Source organism: Onychostruthus taczanowskii, unplaced genomic scaffold (genome assembly GCF_017590055.1).
Source record: "Onychostruthus taczanowskii isolate IOZ18803 unplaced genomic scaffold, ASM1759005v1 scaffold29, whole genome shotgun sequence".
Classification (NCBI taxonomy): Eukaryota; Metazoa; Chordata; class Aves; order Passeriformes; family Passeridae; genus Onychostruthus; species Onychostruthus taczanowskii.
In genome coordinates, this window is record NW_024500239.1 from 4,960,961 (window position 1) to 4,980,924 (window position 19,964).

The following is a 19,964-nucleotide window of genomic DNA, read 5'->3' on the forward strand; positions in this document are numbered from 1 at the left end:
AGCCTAGACATGAGAGGATATATCCCAGCAACTGCAATGTATTTTCTAGATTGGAAGGAAAGTATGTTTGTTTAGATTGTACATTTCTCCACAGCATTTTGAAATAGCATACCTGGATCATTCAGCAGCATTATCAGGTCAAAAGCTGTGTATCCATTTTTTGCACGAAGGTTAACATCAGCTCCTTGATTTAACAAATACTTTACAACATTTTTGTTTCTTTAAGGGAGAAAAAAAGGCATTGATCATATTAAAGAACAAGCAAATGAAGAAAGAAGCTCCCAATACTCCATTTGAAACCTTTTATAACATTGTTCCTGAATCAGAGATCAGTTTTACGCATTCTACAGATAACAGTGTAAAATTTGTTCACAAGCTCTTCAAGGGCTCCCACAAGTCCTCTGTCAGTTACATTTACTCAGTATGACTCACATTAATCAATATGCACAAAGTTTGCCTTAAAAGCCCCCTTTGAATAGTCAGCTTCCTAACCTGATCCTTTGGAAGTGACTGCAATATGTTGCTAAACACCCTTCCAATGAAAGCCATTAATGCCTAGGGCAGAAAAGCAGATGGAACGACAAAGGACATTTCAGTAGTCATCATATGCCATCACTAATACTTCAATGCAACCTCATTTGCACAACTTGCACATTAAGAAATGGCACACAGAAAAGCCAAACTGACTGAAGATAACTTATAAACTTCAAACAGTACTTCACCTAATTACATCTATAAATTTTTTAATTGAGAAGGCACATTATCACTTCCCTGAGGTGTTTAAAATGCAAAAACAATCAGAATTAAATGTCAACCAACACAAACACCTCCAACAAAAGCTCCTCAAAGCTAGCTGCATAAAAGACATTCACCATCCTGTCCCAGTTAGCCCCTCTCCCCTCTGATACACCTGAGTAAATAAGCAGGACAAGCCTTGTGAGTTAAAAACAATACTTCAATTCAGCCTATGAAATAACTGAACAGACGACAAAGCTAGGGAAAATATACTTAATATCAAAACTCCTTAACAGTGACTGACCTTGTATTAAATCAAACTCTGATATGCATCAGCAACACAGAGAAAAAACATTCTCAAGCACCAACAGGTAACTGCAAATTCTAACAATGAAGCTGAAAAATGGATCTCAACATGTCCACTTCAGAGCATCATTTCTTATTCAGATGATATTTCCACTCCTAAACTCACTCCACACAAAATCAACCTGAAACGGAGGATGATTGTTACTCCTCTCTTCTAACAAAAATTCTGCTTATCCTCACCACAGCTCCTCTGCATATTTCCTATTACTTTCCTACTCTTCTTTAAAATTATCATCCCTCCATTCTGCTTTCACAGAGACACAACTTTTTAGTGCCTCTGGTTCAGAGAGACCTTGCCTGCTCCCTCCTTCAAGCCCGAGACCCTTCACACTATTGGTGGTCCTGAGGAAGGGTTAGCTGAGGTTCTGCGGAGCCCAAAGACTTCCAGATGTTATGAAAATTTGCAACTCTCCATGCTAAGAAAAAGGCTCAGATGCTAAGTATAGAATTACAAGGATAAGTATTTATGCACATGAGGTATTCCACACACACTGGGGCACTGCGAATGTGGCTTTACACACAAGGCTCTTGTATATTTCAAGTATATTTCAAGTACTACCTCCACTTGTACTGTGATTGCTCATCATAGTAAAACTTAGCACAGCCACCGTACTTCTGCAGCATTCATGCTGCTCTTCTATTGATCCAGATGTCCCTGGAGTCACTCTTGCTGTCATTACTTACCTATGACACCACACAACACTGAGAGGGTTTCATAGATGGCTGTGATGTTGGGATTGTCTTGGGTGACTAGGGACATATTTTATTCTTCATGGATAACTCTTAAGTTCCTAAGAAGCCACACCCTTGTTTCCAGGACTGGGATGTCCTTCTGGTCTTTTCAATGAGACAGTGTCCTTTAGACAGCTTTACTTAAGCATGAACAATACCAAACACTCCCAAAATTCCACTGCCTCAAATGTTAAGCATATCAACAAAATTAACTTACAAAGTTTCACACTATGAAGACTGACTGATATATTACAGAAAAGACTTTTCATAATCCCATCCTCCAATAAACTGAACAGCCAGTATCTGAACACATGCAGGACTCACTTTTGTATGTGCCTTCACAAACAAGTATCTGAGTACCAGCAAGGGGACATTCCAGCAGCCCTATCCATCACTTTGTGCTGGCTGCTCCTATTCCAGCTGTGTACTGTGTGACTGATGCTAAGTTAAACAGCTGCACCAGAAAATCTGGTCTTAGTGCACTTCTGTCACTACGATCAATAAAGGTCCCAAGAACTACTTCAGAAAAGTTTCACAAGGCAATGACTACTTGACCTCCTATTTTTCCTCTTTGTTGCACTTATATAGTCCAAGGAGATCTGCTGACTAAAAACAAAATGTGGTGCAGAATACCTGCATTTATACAATTAATGCACTACCACTGAAGAGAACCTTCCCCTTGCTGAGGGCCTTATCTACAACCAAGAAAAGTTCAACTCCCTGAACTGAATATCCTGTATTCAAACAATGTTAAGTATATGATAGACATCACATGTGAAGTACCAGCCAGGGCAATTTCTGAGGTCTGACTCCTAAGCAGCCACTTAGATTTAGGAAGGAGCTTTATAGAAAATGACAATTATTTTAGTTGCATTTCCAAAAACTCGAGAAAAACTAAAGGCTGAACAGGAGAACACAGAAATGGTTTTACGACTGGAAAATGTGGTACATGGAAGGCTGATTGCCTTGAAGTTTCACAACTTCCTGTACACTTACAACCCTGGCAGGAGGGGTGATAGAATCTTTCATAATACTGAAAAACATCATAGGGTGTAAGCTGAAGTCTGCACCAAGGCTACTGAGGACCTGCTGGAGCACTATATTCCCAGTACTTAACTGAGCTTCCTTCAGGTTCCCAAATGCTTTACTCATTCTAAAAATCCAAACGTCACAGAATCACAGAATAACCTGAGTTAGAAGGGACTGTTGAATCCAAGACTGTTGAATCCCCGCAGAGCACCATCCCCAAGAGTCACACCATGTCTCTGAGTGCTTTGTTCTGACACTCCTTGAACTGTCAGGCCTGGTGCTGTGACCACTTCCCTGGGGAGCCCTTTCCAGTGCCCAACCATTCTCTCAACAAAGAACCTTTTTCTAACATCCAACCTAAACCTCGCCTTGACACTTCTAGCCATTCCCTCGGGTCCTGTCACTGATCCCCACAGAGAAGATGTCAGTGCCTGTCCCTCCTCTTCCCCTCATGAGGAAGTTGTAGACTGCAATGAGTTCTCCTCTCAGACTCCTCTCTTCCAGGCTGAACACACCAAGTGACCCCAGCCACTCCTCACACAGCTTCCCCTCAAGGCCCTCCACCATCTGTGTTGCCCTCCTTTGGACATTCTCTAATAGTTTAATGTCTTTCTCGTACTGTGGTGATCAAAACATGATTCAGATCTGCTCCAAAAAGCTGAGGATAGTGCAAGAGTCATGAAAAACTACGGTCATGAGTCTCTTAATTTCTTTTAAGACCTCTCTGCTTCTAGAGTCATTATCAAAAAGGATTTTTTTCTACTGGGATGTAAGAAAAATTAACCTTCTTTACTGCTAGACACAAAGAGAGCATATATCTTACCCATGGTACGTGGCCTGCATTAGTGCTGTCCAGCCATGAACATTATCCTGCTTATCAATATCAGCCTTTTTCTCAACAAGGAGCTGAACAAGGGGCAGCTGTCCAGTTACAGCCGCAATCATTAAAGGAGAGGCACCGTCAACATTGGTAATATTAACCTGACTCAGATCTTCATCAATAATCTCTTTAACCAGCTGAAAGTTTCCTGCAAAACAGTGATAAAATATAACCTAAATGTTAGTTAATTAGTACACCTTTCCAGCTGACATAAAATTGCATGAGGCACTGTATTTTCTTCATTTTCTCTACCTGTACATTTATGGTGCAATCCCATTACAATAATTATTTTCTGAAATGAATGACTAAGGAAGGCTGTATAAACTGCAGTGCATCCTGCATGTGAAGACACAAATAGGCAGTATTTCTATTAAATTGCCATAAGATGATGTCCTGCAAGGAAAATTGATGATGCTCAGGCACCATGATTTTTTCTTCAAAATTCCTGTTCCATTTCCACAGGCTGCAATTACAGAATCAACAATTTTTGAATCAAAGTAGGTGGGTACAAAGGCACTCTTAAACGTAGTGGAGGTCATTCCTTGACTAAAACAGGTAGAATAACGCCCTGTCTCACACTGACCAGTAAGTTCCTCTTACAAAGATAGTTTACTGATTCTAAACACGTTTACTGATAGAATTCCATAACCTCAAAGGAGTTTATTCCAGGGCTCAACTTTCTTATATTCAGAATGTTTTTTTTTCTGCCTCCAGTATTCAAACTACGCCTCCAATACAAAACTTCCCTACTCCTTTTTCAAGAGTGAAGTCATTTGTTGTCATTAGTCATCTTTACAGTTCTTTAAAAGTTAATCTAATTTTCAGGTTTCCACATAAAGGAGCTGGTAGTCACTTGAGTTCTTGTCTATATTACAAAAAGCAGCATGAAATATGTTACTGAACATATCTGAACAAGGCTGTGGGTTTTTTCTAAATCTTGAAGTAGGACTGCTTTTAAAAATTGTATGAGGTAGTCAGGATTGCCTTAAACAGAGAGCTTAAGCTCACCTATGGCTGTGTTTTTTTGATGCCCTATGGCAGGAAAAAGCAGGGAAGAAGAAAAAAGCAAAAAAAAGATCTCTGTGACTGTGTGTACCACCACAGGAACAGGGGCAAGAACAAGCAAATCATCAACTGCCATGCAAACGGAAAAATTGTCACCTTTAAAAAACCCTTCAGATGGTAAACTGCTTCATAGCATAGGCTGCTTTCAACTCAGTCACAGGCAGGAACATTTTCCTTGGACAGTCGGTCAGAATTCCAGAAAAACCCTGCAGCCACTTGAATGCACTCACTGAAACTCACACCCACCAATGCCACTCAGCTAATTTCTTGGAACAGGAGTAACAGAAAAGCACATAACTACTTTTTGTATGTTCCAATTTGGTAAAAGACTGCAGTTGGCTTTTTTTAACACAGACCCAGAGCACAGACTTTGTTAAACAGAAACCGTGGAACCTACAGAGACACCAGAATTTACTTTGAACCCTGGACACTCCTTTACCTAACGAGTTGGTTTTTTAACAGTGCTGCCATCCATAGCCAAATAAAAAAAGCCAAAACCCAATGTGCTGACCAGTATTCATTTGACCTCTCCTATGATACTTCTTCTGACCCGGCACTAACATCTCAAAATCTCAAAAAACACAGGGGTAGAAGAAGGGCACACAATTACTCTAAAAATCCAACAGACTTGAGGTTTTCCCAGGAAGATGTTTTGATAGCTCACATGTGAAGAGCAGGAACAGAAAAATCATGTTTCCCATGCTAGCAAACGCATGAAAAAGCATGAAGTTAGAAAAACTAGACAGGGTGGAAGAATCATGGCAGTACTTACCCAGTTTCAAAGCATGGAAGACATCAGGTTGCCTCTTTTCTGCATCTGAAAGAAATATAAACATTTCTATTAGCAATCAAAAAAAAACAAAAGCCAAAATCTCTAGTAAAATTTTTATACAAAAACTATTAAAAATATAAAGTACAATAAAACATATGTTTAGGCATACATTTAATAAGAACAAAGAAAGTATTGACAACTTCTGTATTACCTTTGGGAAGAATGAATCATCTGTATATTTCTCTGAGCAGAGCTAAAGCTAGAAATTATAATAAGGCACTAGAACAGGCTTTTCAATTGCCATTCTCCATCAGGAAATTGTATTTGGAAACTCTTTTTTTCCTGCCTGGAAGTCTAAAATATCCACTAAAGAATTACAGTATGGTTCTGTGGTCTGGTGAAATCCCCTGTACAACAGTGAACACTCTAATTGTATGGGATTATTTTGAAAGGTGACTCAAAAGGAGTTTTACAAGCTGCTCCAGTTTTATTTCCTCTTGAGTATTTCCAGGTTAATTTGGAAAGGTCACAAAAATAATAGTGTCAATTTAACTACGCAGCTTGTTACTTGTGAATTAATATTCTTCAGCTCCCAGATAATCATCCCCATAACAAGAACTGCAATTATTACAAATGGTAATATTTTGAGCGCAGAATCATTTTTTTTACATGGCTTAACAGTGCTTTGAAAATTCTGACACTATATAAGATGAGGAAAAAATAGTGACATATCTTTCACCTTCCAGTCATGCCAGAAAATACCGTCCTCTATCTTCCAATTATTACAGACAAATTATTCCTACAGAATCAATGAGGTAACAAAAGTAATGGAAAACAAGGAGACACTGAGCGATTTCGTGAGCCAAATTCTGACATTTTTATGAAATACAGAAAAGGTTTATGTTCACAGCTTTACTCCAAAGGAAGTCAGCTTAATATGCTGAACAAAAGCAATTGCTGTAAAGCCCAAAAAACTCCAACAAACTCTTATTTTAAGACCAGGAAAGAGAGTGATGGGTCCTACATTTTCTTCTGATTCAGAAACTGCTCTTATAGAAGGAACTGTGTGTATGAGCTCACCACTGTAAAACAGATTTCAAAGACTAGTTTAGTAAAGTACCAGGCTCCATTTGTCATGTGAAAACCCTGGAGGAGAGGCAGCTTCAGGGAGCAGGAGACCATGAGAAGATGCCAGAAAGAAAGACTGTGATCTGGGTAAGCCTAAGTAATGACAGGGACAGAAGGCAGGTAACATTCAAGCCATTCCAGATAGTGAATTTGCTACTGAGAACAGCTGTGGGAAGAGAGCTGCTTTCTCCTAGGAGGCAATTCACCCTATCTATGGCAATGGATTAGAAGAAAAGTTCCTTTTCCTGGTCTTCCATACGACAGAAATTATCTTTCTTCTTTACAGGATATTCAAGACTCCAGCACTAGCAGGAGACTTGAAGTATGGTCAAAAACCAATGCAAAAATTTGTGTGCAAGAACAATGTTTTTACTCCCCTCTATGCCCAAATGAATTACTACCCACCTTATGACGGAAATTTCCCCTCAGCAGAGGTGACAAACATCAATCTGCTTTAAAGCAAGTCCACTTAAACAGAATCCTTCAATACTTCAAGTTGAGGCCAACTCTGCCTGACTTACATCCTATTCTGCAAACACATGGACACTAGTGAATTCCATGGATCTCTGATTCTGTGTACTGTAAGCAACTTATGTCTGTTGCTCAAGGTCATGAGCAAACATCTACAATGAATCAGTCCTGCATGGCAGTATGGCTGTGTGAAAGCTCTGGAGTTCCAACTTAACCTGTAAGTCAAAATCTGAGTTCACACCTTCTCTACAGCAGAAACAGATGTCTGATTTTTGTTCTTACTTCTTCAAGTACAAGGGAAGCTTGACCTGCAGGAATGACACCAAATGCAGACAACAGTTTTGGACATGTCCATAAGGCAGTGGAAAATGATCTTTCTAGAGCTAGCCACATTCTTGTGTTTTATAGCAAACAGTACAAAGCTGGAAAATCCAGCTCTTCCAAACCCTTTTGTTAAGCACCTCCCAGTGCTGGCTTGCATAAATATCTTGAAAAGTGTCCCCAAAATAACCACATACAGACAGGAATCTTATCCTGCTAACATTGAAAAAATTTGCTGAAGTTGGGCACACGTACCTCAGCTGAAGTGTGCCTACTCCAACATTTTCAAAATACAGCTGCAAATTACAAAGAACATCATGGCCAAAATAAGCTCCTCAATTTCTAAAGTGAAACAAAAAAATAAATTCCATACCTGCCTGAGGCCTAATCGTTGTGAGAGATTCCAAATAGTCCTTCATGTCTTTGTGTTTGAAGCCAACAGAGATTTCAAAAGGTGTTTTATGTAGTACATTCAAGTGATCAGGATTGGCACCCTTCTCCATGAGCTGCTGTGCCAAGCTCACCTTTCCACTAATGGCTGCCAGCATTAAAGGACTCCAGCCCATTGTCTTTAGACTGTAGTTACAATCAGCTCCCCAGTCTAGCAACAGACGTACCACGGCCTCATGTCCATGCTGAGCAGCTGCCATCAGTGGAGTGATATCAGGAAGGTCATCTCTGCTGCTGTTAAGTACATTTGTGCTAAAGTGGTCATAATTGTCCACAAAAGCACCAGATTCCAGCAACAATTTCACCATGCTCACATGACCACCTCTGGAGGCCATTGTGAGAACACTGGCTCCTAACTTGTTCTGTGCATTGAGATCAGCACCATTTTCCAGCAAGATGTGGGCCACGCTTAGATGTCCAAACCTTGGAAGAAAGAGACACAAGAGAGAATTAACACCTTGGATTGTAAAAACCAACATACTCTGAACCTAGAAAACTTCATTACCAAATTTGCCAATTGACTAATACATACTCTATGAGGGATCATATAAACACCTCTGAATGTGACAATGGGCACTTTGCTGGAGGACACCAGTCATCAGCTGAGGACTGTAAACCAAACCATTCCACACGCACCAGTGACCATGTTCATAAAGCAGGCATCTATTGAAGAGGGTGGTCTGCTCTAAGCAGCAAAGTGCCACCTTCCTTTTCTGCTGCACGGCCCCAACTCATAACTTCCATAAACCAGAGTGTCAGTTTCATCCTCTTTTTCCACAATTGTATCACATTAACAGATCAAAGCAAGTTTATTTCCAGAGATCTTTATTAAGTACCATCATTACTATTGAACAACTGGAGTAAAAACTGCAGTCAGTGCTAACTGAGGAAGAAAAAGACCATTTTATCAACTGGAGAGTCAGTCTTTTATATTTGCATTACTGCTTGTTTTCCAGTTGTGAACCATCAATGAACTCCCACAATGGAAGAAGACTTAGTGAATACAGATGCGTCCATGAAGCTCAGAGAAGAACACGGTGAGTGGCCATCACTGTTGCAAAGTTAGCTGAACTTCCCTCAACACCAAGGGGACCAGAGAGGATCTTTAAGAGAAATGGCTTGCCAGCAGAGTGGGACAACTGGCCATGAGAATGGCTTTCCCTAAAACAATCAATGGAAATTATTCTGTTCCTCAGGCAGAGACCAACATGGGGGACGCATCAACACAGTTCAGCCCAACACCAAGCACCAAAATGGAATGAAAATAAATTTTAAAAAGTTAAGGTGCTTGAGTTGGCTTCCAGCCAGGTATTCCTTCCTGATAATTGGAGATACCCAGTGCATAAGTTGACAAAAGCAGGCAGTCACAAACTCACTCAGTTAGAACACAAAGAGTAAATTTATTTGTTATCTCATGAACCTGAGGATCCCCAAAGCAACACACAGACACAAAGGCAGAGATACAGATGGGGAGAAGCAGGTACCATTACCAGTTCATGCTAAAGGACCAATGGCCTGAAGTTCACACAAGACTTATCAAGAATTATTCCTGGCTGCAAGGTTACTTGAGTGATTTACAATCCTCCTCAATAGTCTTGAGGTGTTTAACCCATTCCTTCCAACACCCAACACTGTGATGATGAGCATACAGGGACTGCTAATGGGTGTACCATAGTGTCTTGTGATTCGACTGTCTGTTCCAGTTGCTATGTCAAGCTTCTGCCATGATTTCAAGAGAATGCTGTATTACAAGGCTAAATTAAAACGCTGTGTAATATTAAGTAGCTTCCAATAAAGAAATATGGCACCAAACCCTCCTTGTGTGGAATATCTACAAGAACTTGGTCAGAGTACTGAACTCTGTCTGAACTCTGACAGCAGTTTTACCAGCAACCTAGTTTGATATCACTTGACTATCAGAAGCTCTGCTAGTTTGTCAGTAAGCAAAAGGCAATCAGGCAAGCCACACACCCAACCAGCCAGTTATCAGTGAGAAAATGGCAACCCCATATTTTAATAAATATAATACCCTGACAAGATGTGTGTCATGCTCTTGTTGCAGGCATCATGCACTACTGCATACTTATGCACGTTGTGCTTAGCATGACCCAACTTTGACCCTGAAGGCACCTTCTGTAAATTACAACAAAGCAAACCTTAGTCGAGGAAACCCCAGAGAATGCCACTAACCACTTAAAAGCAACCACGAGCCCCAAAGCCCTTTGTTTCCTTCCAGAAAGTATATAGTTGCAGGAGGAAGCCTCTGGAGCTTGTACACTCCCTAGGTGTGTCCTGTGCCCCTCACTGCATCACCTCAGTGGAGCCTGCAACCAGTGCACACAGTTAATTTTATGCATATATGCTACCTCCTGTCCAACTGCAATAGAACTAATCACAGCCAGAAAATTAAACAGCTACCTAAGTCTGAAGCCTACCTTTGGACAAACACTGGGCTTCCTTTCTGGTTATCCATTAAAAAGAAAAGAGAAAAATGCTCCTCTACTTTACACTTTTCAACAATATATGCAGTACTTTTCAAATGTCAGCTAGTAATTTCTTGAAATCAGTGCGAGGGTTTTAGTCATCTGACTTCATTGTTTTTCGGGAATAAGCGTATGGTTTTCATTAAGGGGGAAAAAAAATCTGTTTCTGCAACTTTTTTCCTTTTTTTTAAACCTTCATAAAATAACCAAATTGTTGAACCTTGTCTTCCTTGTTCTTACTGGGAAACCAGCTGTGTGACTCATTCTTTGGGAACTTTCTATGGCCATTAATTGAAAAGAGAAACGTTAACTTTGAAACAGATTATTTTTTTCCAAGTATTTCAAAGTTATGAAATTTACAAAAAAAAAAAAAAAAACCAAAACAACCAACCAACAAAAAAACCAAACAAATACAAACAAACAAAAACTCCACCCCCCACAAAACCCCAGAAAAACAAAAAACCATTTATTTTCTTGATTAAGCATTCAGCTATTATAGCACAACAATGCCCTTCAACCCTGCAAAACACGCCTGTGAGCCCAAGGTGTGCTTGTAGGAATAAAGACAAGCACCAACACCAGCATTAGCAACACAGAACAACCCACGGCCCAGCAGTGGGTTAGGCAGAGGACAGCATCACCGATGCAGAAAACAACTGATTTGTCATTAAAAACCCTCAGCAATGATTTTCCCTATCCTCCAGCAAGGCAAACATGGGTAAGCCAAGGGAAATTGTTTCAGCTCGCTTCAGTATGTTTTACATCAGACGCAGTTTTCAACAAGTAAGAAAGACACATACAGACAGACAAAAAAAAAAAAACAAAAAAAAAAACCACCCAAAACCAAAAAACCCCCTATTATAGCACAACAATGCCCTTCAACCCTGCAAAACACGCCTGTGAGCCCAAGGTGTGCTTGTAGGAATAAAGACAAGCACCAACACCAGCATTAGCAACACAGAACAACCCACGGCCCAGCAGTGGGTTAGGCAGAGGACAGCATCACCGATGCAGAAAACAACTGATTTGTCATTAAAAACCCTCAGCAATGATTTTCCCTATCCTCCAGCAAGGCAAACATGGGTAAGCCAAGGGAAATTGTTTCAGCTCGCTTCAGTATGTTTTACATCAGACGCAGTTTTCAACAAGTAAGAAAGCCACATACAGACAGACAAAAAAAACAAAAAAAAAAAAACAAAACAACCCATGCAAAATTAAGTAAGGCTACCTATTGTCACAGAGGAGAGCAGTGTTTCGTGTTCAAGGTAGCTCCAGTTTTTGCACTGGCTTAACCAAGGAATAACATGCACTGCTTCAAACACCATATTCTTAACATGAAAAGTTTCTAATGCCCCAGGATAACACCGGCCAATTCTACACCGGTGGACAGCCCCTCCTCACCCCAGCCCAGGGACGGGAACAGGTGACCATTCCGATCCCCCCGGCACAACTCCGGGCTCCACCGGCGACAACCCACCGCGGCCTTCAACATGGCGCCCGCCCTCTCTCTCTCCCACGCTGACCGCCCGGAGCTCCCCGGCGCCCTCCCTCGGCCCGGGGACCGCGGTTCTGAGAGCGAGGGAGCCGAGCGCCCGCGGCAACCCGAGGGCGGGGAAGGCAGAGCCCCGGCGGCCCTCCCTTCCTTCCCCGCCCCGGGGCTGCCGCCGACTAGGCCGACGCTCCGATGGCGGTCGGAGACCGTCACCTCGACCCTGATCCCTCCCTTCCTCTCCCCCGTACCTGGCCGCTTGCATGAGGGGGCTCCATCCGTAGTGGTTCCTGCTCTGCACCGAGGCGCCCTTCCGCAGCAGGAACCGCACCAGCTGCTCGTGGCCCCCCGCCGCGGCGAACTGCAGCCCCGTGTTGCCGGCCTCGTCCGTGCAGTCCACGGGCACGGCGGGGGTCGGCGGGGACGACGCTTCGCCGCGGGGCTCCGCTGCCGTCTCCTCGGGGCCGCACGAGGAGGAGGAGGGAGCCGCCGTGTCGGGGGGGCCGCCGCTGCTGCCGGGCAGCCCCAAGAGGCGTCGGGCGGTCTCGCAGTCGCCCTGCTCGCAGGCGCGGAGGAAGAGCTGGACCTGGGGGGGCACCCCGCACTCCCCCATGGGCAACGCTGCCGGGCCCCGAGCGGCTCGGCCGCCCGCGACCGCCGCCGCCGGGAAGGCAGCGGGGAGGAGGGGACTCGGCCGGCAGGAGGAGGCCGGCCCAGGGCGGCCGCAGCGCCCCGGCCGCCGTCGCATAGCGTGAAGGGGGAGCCGGGCTGCGCCGCGCTCCTCGGAGCCGGCGAGGGTTATCCCAGCCTGGGCCGGGGGTCTCGGGGCCTCTCCTGCCCCGCTGGCAGCCCCAGTGGTGTCCTCCCGCCTCGTCCAGCCAGCCCCTGTGTCCTCACGGCTCCTGTCCCCTTCGCCAGGGGATTTCTGCGCTCTGGGCTGCCGCCGTTCCGCGCCGTTGCTGGCTGCCACACAATAAGTGTCTCCGCGTTACGTGTCTTTCTGACCGGGGTCGTGGCAGCAGGCCTTCGCTTTGGGGCTTATTCCTTCTCACCTGACATAACAATCCCTTTTTCTTGCTTCACAACGCGACTTCCTACAGCCGGGCTCGGTCCCTCTGTCGGCCCTGCTCCGTCCTGATACTCAGCCTTGCACAGTCCTACTTTGTGTCTCCTTATCTCCAAAGTGGTCTCTCTCTTCAGTGAGATACAGGATTCGAAGTTCAGTCTTTTGCCCTACAAACACACATTTCCTATCTCCTGGCAGTGCTGATTACTCTTTCAGTTTAAAATCTTTGTGCATAAAAGGTGAATTTCTTGTGTGTCTTATCTTCAGTATCAGCCCCCAAGGAAATCTGAAATCTTTGCTAGGTTAAACTGATTTTACAACATCTAAAGCAAGGTAAAAAAGAAAAGAAAAATCCTGAACTTCATCACTCAAGGATGTTGCGTCCCTATCTGTAAATTCAGATAGGTAATTTTCTATGAAAACCAGTAACTTCAATGGCAGGACAAGGCACTTGTTACAGTATGGAGGATTTGGGGATGAGAAGACTAGGAAAACTTGAAAGGAGTATAATAAAACTACCAAATGCCACTAAAATGTAGTAATCCCCTGGTTTTAGGCAGTGGTATCCTTATCTTCCAAGTTATACAGCTTTTTGGCTCTGATACACTGGCAAATCCAGATTACCAGATCATCATGGCAAAGGGCCAAACAAACTACACTTGGAGAAAGTCTAGAGCAAACAGAAGTCTTGGCTGCACTTATGGACACTTGTACAACAAATAATACAACCAACAAATAATACAACAATTTCCTAGACAGGGCATGTATCCAAGGATACTTTTTTCATTATAGATAGCATGTGTTAATTCATGTAGAATATTTAAGTATGTGTCGCCTACATTTATGTTAAATAATTTTCGTAAGCGTAAAGAAGCTTACAGTGGCCATTAGCAGAGTGAAAATGGATAGCTAGGGAGAGTTTTGGTCCAGCCAAAACAGCCTACAGCCATCTTTACATTATAACAGTGTAAGAAGCTTGCTATTGTTAATAAAGCTGGATGGTGCAATTCACTCTTTGTAAGATTTCAGAGCCTGGAAGAAGGGAATGCCAAGAGTGATTAAAGCAATACATTATTCATGATTGAAGAAAATTGGGTCATACATACCATATCAAAGTGCATGCTCGGATATAGTCAAATTAGTGACAGGATCACTCCAGTTTATCTTTGAGATAAGCTACTCAACACATTGATCCTACAAATTTATGTTATGTAGCTGACGGTTATGCTATCAATTTCTACTAATGGTTTGAAACTCCAAACAAAGGTATCATGAATGGAATTAGAAACCTATCAATAAAAGATGCAACACTTATTTTAAGAAGTTTGTAAGACATAGGAAATATTTGATGAGGTTTAAAAAATGAGAGGGAAAATTATTTGTCCTGAATTCTGCTGTTGTCATCTGATGATCATTATCATCTTCAGCTGGCATCCTAGGCATTTATACTGGTATGATCACTCAGGGATTTCTGTCACTGACTGATGATCAAGGCAAGGAAAAATAATAAAATTTCTTCTGAAATTAATAAACTGCTATGGAATATTCTCCTGGATGATGCACTACCAAGCTCTTTGGAAAATACAGGACTTGATTTCTTCACCAATGAAAGAACAACCTCAGCCTTTCACACAGTTCATTAGGATAAGATAGTGGAGAAAACTTAGGTTGTAAAATAAGATGGGACAAAATAAAACCAAGATTCTCAAGTGCAGACTGTGTGTTAGTGGTTTAGAAGATCTGTCCAAACTGTATCTTTGTCCAGTCAGTGAAAAATGCATTGCTTTTGACAAGAAATTCATTTACATCAGTTCTGTGCTAATTTCTATAGGTCAATGTTATATTGCTCCAAGGTTAAAATAATTTCAAATCATCTTTGTCCAGTCAGTGAAAATGCATTGCTTTTTACAAGAAATGTCAAAAGCAATCAGAACATCAGTTCTGTGCTAATTTTTATAGGTCAATGTTATATTGCTCCAAGGTTAAAATAATTTCAAATGATAGAAAAAACCCTAATAAATGAAGAAATTACTGTCAAATAAAGATGAGAAAAGTGCAAGGAACAGAACAGGCCCACCAAAAAGTGCAGAACAGATAAGGCAGGAGTCAGGAATGTCAGGAATTCCATGTCAGGAATCAACATCTGTAAAACTTTCCTAACAAAATCTTCACTGCTGATGATCTCAAAACACCAGCAAGGACACACAAGCTTTATTGATGCTACTCATCATGTTATGTGATATAAAAGAGATAAATTACTTAGGGTCATTGTTCTTCAAGACTCAGAACTAAGCATTTGCCAAACAAAGCCTAGGAAATCATTAGAGCATGTAATATACCTGTGGAACTAGTAAAGTATAATATGGCAAATGTGCAATGGTGTAGAACTACAAATAGGCCAGGTAATGTGACAAAAAAATCCATTACTCGTACAGTAGTAATAGGATGTAATATATTTGAATACCACAACACATGAGCAAGTCTCTACCTCATATGTAATTCAGGATCATGTAATATGGAAAACTGTAAAATTGCCAGCATAATCAAAAGCCTCACAGAAATATAAAAATGCAAGTAGTCAAGTAATCTGTTCCAAAGAAATCCATAAAACTAGAAACAGCTGACTCACTCATAATCTGCATTATCAAAGTCTGATGATGGTGGCATCTCAAATCCCCAAGTATGATAGCATTTAGTCATGTCAATTTAAGAGGTAAAAGACATATTTTTTACTGTAAAATCTTACTGATGTGAATCACAAGAAAGTCATACTTTTGAGAAAAAGAAAACTGAAACATTTAGTGTGTCTTTTGTGTGAAGACACTTATCTATGCCTTAATGAAAAAGAAGACACATGTATTAGAAGTCCCATCACAGAAAAGGAAATGCTTCCCCAGTATCACTGGACTTCCGTATGTTAACTCTGGTCCTTTCAGACATAGAAACAGAAACAACCTTGAAAAAATTACTAAAAACCAAATGGTAGTAAGTAGCTACAGTGTAGGGTGACATAGATTAATTTCACAATGTAATATCTGCTTGACTTCTTGGTTCAGAATTTTAATCATAGTCTTCTCTTTGTCTACTATGACCAGCTGCTATACCTTTATGAGGAATTTACTTAATTTATTTGTTTCAGAATATGCCATAATTTTGACAAAGTTTCAAAAAGTATTTGCAACTCAGTATTTTAATTAATTGTGTCTGCATGAAACTCTGTGAAAAATCAGTCAGGTCTCCAGCAAAACATATCTTCATTAACGTGTCACATCATACCATACTTTGTGAGCAGAACTGCAGTTCTGTTCCAACACTTTCTGACAGCTAAGCTTCCTGGCCTAGGTTTCCTTTATGTATGTTATCTCTTCCACTGCCTGCAGTTCATGCTTGCTATTTGGCTTAAGAGAAAAATTATATGCAAGTAATACATATCTACAACACGCAAATATATTGATTGACATGCCTTTGACATGCATGTTCTGTCTGTCTGTCTGTCCTGGCTTGTATGTGACCTTTCGAGCACTGCACTTTGTGTGTGTATATTATATATGTGTACACATACACACGTACATGTGCACATACATGTTCTACAGAGATCTGCAGACAGGTGCAGCTGAGGTCCTGCCCAAGTAATCCACTGAATGCTGCCTCATCTTATTGACCTGTCACTAGAAGAATTTCACAGCATTCATCAGCTTGATAGAAGATCCCTGAAATAGGCGACAGTTTTCTATGTCAGTCATCAAGTCTGTCTTTTTATTCTGTTTTATTTTTAGGGTTCTTCCTCTCATCTCAGCTCCTCGATCTCTCTGCCTCTGCACTATACACCCAGCTTCCCTCTTTCCCCAAAGCCCACCCTGTAAAACAGGGTTCCTGCTGAAGCACCGAGGACCTTTTGGCACTGGGGAAGCAGGGTGTGGCTCATATCGTGTTTTGCATGCACTATGCAGCTGTCTCAAATACAGAGGCTTTCAATCCAAACACATTTATATATATCAAAAAATCGTTGGCACTGGTATTACAATAGGCTGAATAATGATATTTTAAAAACATTTGTGCTAATAAAGGAGAGAAAGAGCAGCCAAGATGAGAACTGGAGGGGTTTTGCAGAGCAGTGCACAGTTTTTATGCACAGTTAAAACAATGGTGAACAACAAGCCCGTCAGTCCAATGCTACCTCCAGTGGGTATGCTTTACAACTTGGATGATTCCTCCTCTCCTTAAGCAAATTTTCTATCTATGTCCAAAGTATTCCTACATCATATTCTTCTGATTTTTTTTTTTCTATAGAATATGTAAGCATTGGGTTTTTCTAGAACTAGGAACTTTATTCTTCTATACATTATTTGATTCTTTATTTTTACTCTGGAAGTGTGAATTTAGGAGGCTGTTTAACTTATTGAAAATGCAGTCTTCCCACTCTATTTCCATTTTAGATTTTAGCTTTTTACACACAAAAGAAAAAAAAGGAGAAGTTTCTATGAGGTGAATTTTAAATATTATGCAAAATTTAATAGCTCTGTTTTTTCTGTAATGTACATGTCATCACTAAAAATAAGAATACCTATTAATAACTATACAGGTGTCAAATAGTTCATCTTATCTTATCTATGAGATATCTTACCCTATATGTAAACCTGGTTCTTCAATAAGCTCATGTATTTTAGGTGAACTAAATATTGCCTGCATTTCAAACATATTTCAGGGAGCAAGAGATACACCCTTAATTTCAGCTATTACATTCACTATTATGTGAATTCTTGTGGACAATTGCATATTGTTATGGTTAGTCTTTTTCTCTTAGTGTTTTTTGAAAGGTTTAGTTAATATTTTGGATACTTTTTGAGGTGAAGAAAAAATTTTCTGTTTTTAAAAATAAATTTTTCAAAGCCATTGATTATTCTACTAATCTTCTGTTTTAATTTGGACAACTAAGGGTGCAATAGATATTTCTAGATAAGTAATTAGGGTTTTTATATGACTTGTTTGGTTACTCTACTTATCTTTGGTTGCAACTCCTGAAGCAACCGAAATTATAATTCACTAAACACTAAAAAATCATTAAAAAGTTATTTTAACTTCCATTGTTATTCAACCTGGAAGAAACAAGAGAACTGCTTAAAAGGAACTCCTCCATGAAAATTTTGCTACAAGTTTTATGGCTAGCAGTAAACTCATTCATTTGCCTTGTTGATTGTAGATTTTTTTTTTCCCCCCGCTAGGACTTATGTTCAGAGAGAATTCTTTACACCTTAACTATTTCAGCTCAGAATGTTCAGTGTTCCCATAACATTTACATCCCAAAAATGTTTGAAAAGGTTTGACAAAACATGTTTTTACCTTCGTATTCTTTACATCTTGTACAGACTTATTTGTGAATGCAAATAATTGCTTCTTTATGATTTTTACATTAACCTCATTACTGTACTTTCTCTTCACAAATTTCCTTGGGTTTATGTGTTTGGACATCATCCCCAGGGAACTACTGTTTACTAGCAATACTTCAATCCCCACTGCAATGGTCATCACAGAAAGTGATTCCTTTGCCATAAGAGCATTATTACTGCTGAGAGCAGTTCTGTAATTTTTGGTTCTCTGTTTCCCATTTTTTTGTTTCAGAACTTGTTTTAGTCATGTGATCATGTTCTTGTTCTTCTCCCATATTGCTGTAATACTTAAAATTCTTAATTAACTCTTAGTCCTACACTTTGCTCCTTACCTCTTCCCAATCTCCTCCTTCCCAAACTTCTTTTGGGAGTCCAGGAGGATTTCTTCTCCTTTGATTCATTCCCAGGACAGGCTTCCTTCATTCAGAAAGATGGCAAGCAAGGAGGCAAAGCAAACACTGAGCATGCTGGTGCCACCTGACTCTTCAGATCCAAAGTTTGCTAGACATGACATCCTTTATATGCAATGTAAATTCTCATGTCCAACATACTAATATTTAGTAGTTGTCTACAAAGCATATTGAAACTAGATTTATGCCTGTATAACTTTCTGTGATAGCTAGCTGTATAGCTAAATAAGAAATAATCTGTCTATACACACACTCATTGCAAATCCGCCTAAATTACTTGATTTACACTAGCTTGCCAGAATCACCATCAGCCACTGGTTTTCAGCACCCTTCTGTCCAGAGCATGGCCTCCACAGTAGCTGAGTCTGCATTTGTTGTCACATACAGTATTTATTATCATGTAAAATCAGAAAGAGCTCATAGCTGTATGCCCTGACTCTGATAGCGATGACATTTTTTCCCTTCCTTAGTTTTATTCACTCCTCAGTAGTGCTGGTGAGCACCACCCAGTGCTGTGTACTGTTCTGAATTTCTCTCTCTGGGCATGAGCGAACTCCTCTGCTAGGTTGATCTTGACAGGCCTCCAACAGCAGAGGATGTTGCAGTGAACACTCTCTTTGGAAAATGCATGGAGCAAATAGCAAATGATGCCTCAAAACCAGTTCCATCTCCCTACTGCAAGTGAGAGAGAATCTGTATCCAGTTATGTTATATTTATGTTAAAGTATTTCAAACGCAAAATCAGGAACTCTCGTGTAATCTCATGACCTCCAGATCACAAGTTTAGGCAGATGGAGCTTCACACTGTTAGGGGCTGAAGTAAAACAAGCAGTATGGTTATGTTGTTGAGCATGAAGCAAATCTGAAAGTTCTAACTAGTGCTACTGTTGTTTTTTCCTCCATGATTCTGTCAAGACATAGAATGGACTGCCTATTATGTGTACAATAAACTTAGGATTTTCACTAGCATTTTGGATTCCTTTCAATGAGGCCACATTGGTTGACTTCTTTTTTCAACCAAGAACACTTCTTTCTTCAACAATAAAAAAAGCTTGTCATTAATGCCTATAGCTTCTTAGCCCGTGTTCTGCTCTGCTTCTGAAGCACATGCTATTCTACAAGCAGCGGAATGGATGGTTTCCTATCAGTTTGGTCCCTTCGACCCCTAAGCTCTTCTTAG

General features: G+C 40.8%; 1 protein-coding gene across 3 annotated transcripts in view; it reads right to left on the minus strand.

Moving 5' to 3' along the window:
* The window catches only part of ANKS6 (ankyrin repeat and sterile alpha motif domain containing 6), a 41,859-nt gene extending 29,044 nt beyond the window's left edge, over positions 1-12,815 (minus strand). For all 3 annotated transcript variants that reach the window (XR_005952943.1, XR_005952944.1, XM_041408125.1), the window contains exons 1-5: positions 12,173-12,815; positions 7,873-8,372; positions 5,580-5,624; positions 3,686-3,890; positions 113-219 (exon numbers count right to left, since the gene is read on the minus strand). Coding sequence is in view for 1 of the 3 variants with exons in the window: in XM_041408125.1 (XP_041264059.1) it covers positions 113-219; positions 3,686-3,890; positions 5,580-5,624; positions 7,873-8,372; positions 12,173-12,669 (1,354 nt within the window). In the remaining 2 variants the exon portion in view is untranslated. The remainder of the gene's footprint in view (positions 1-112; positions 220-3,685; positions 3,891-5,579; positions 5,625-7,872; positions 8,373-12,172) is intronic.
* Positions 12,816-19,964: the final 7,149 nt, after the last annotated feature.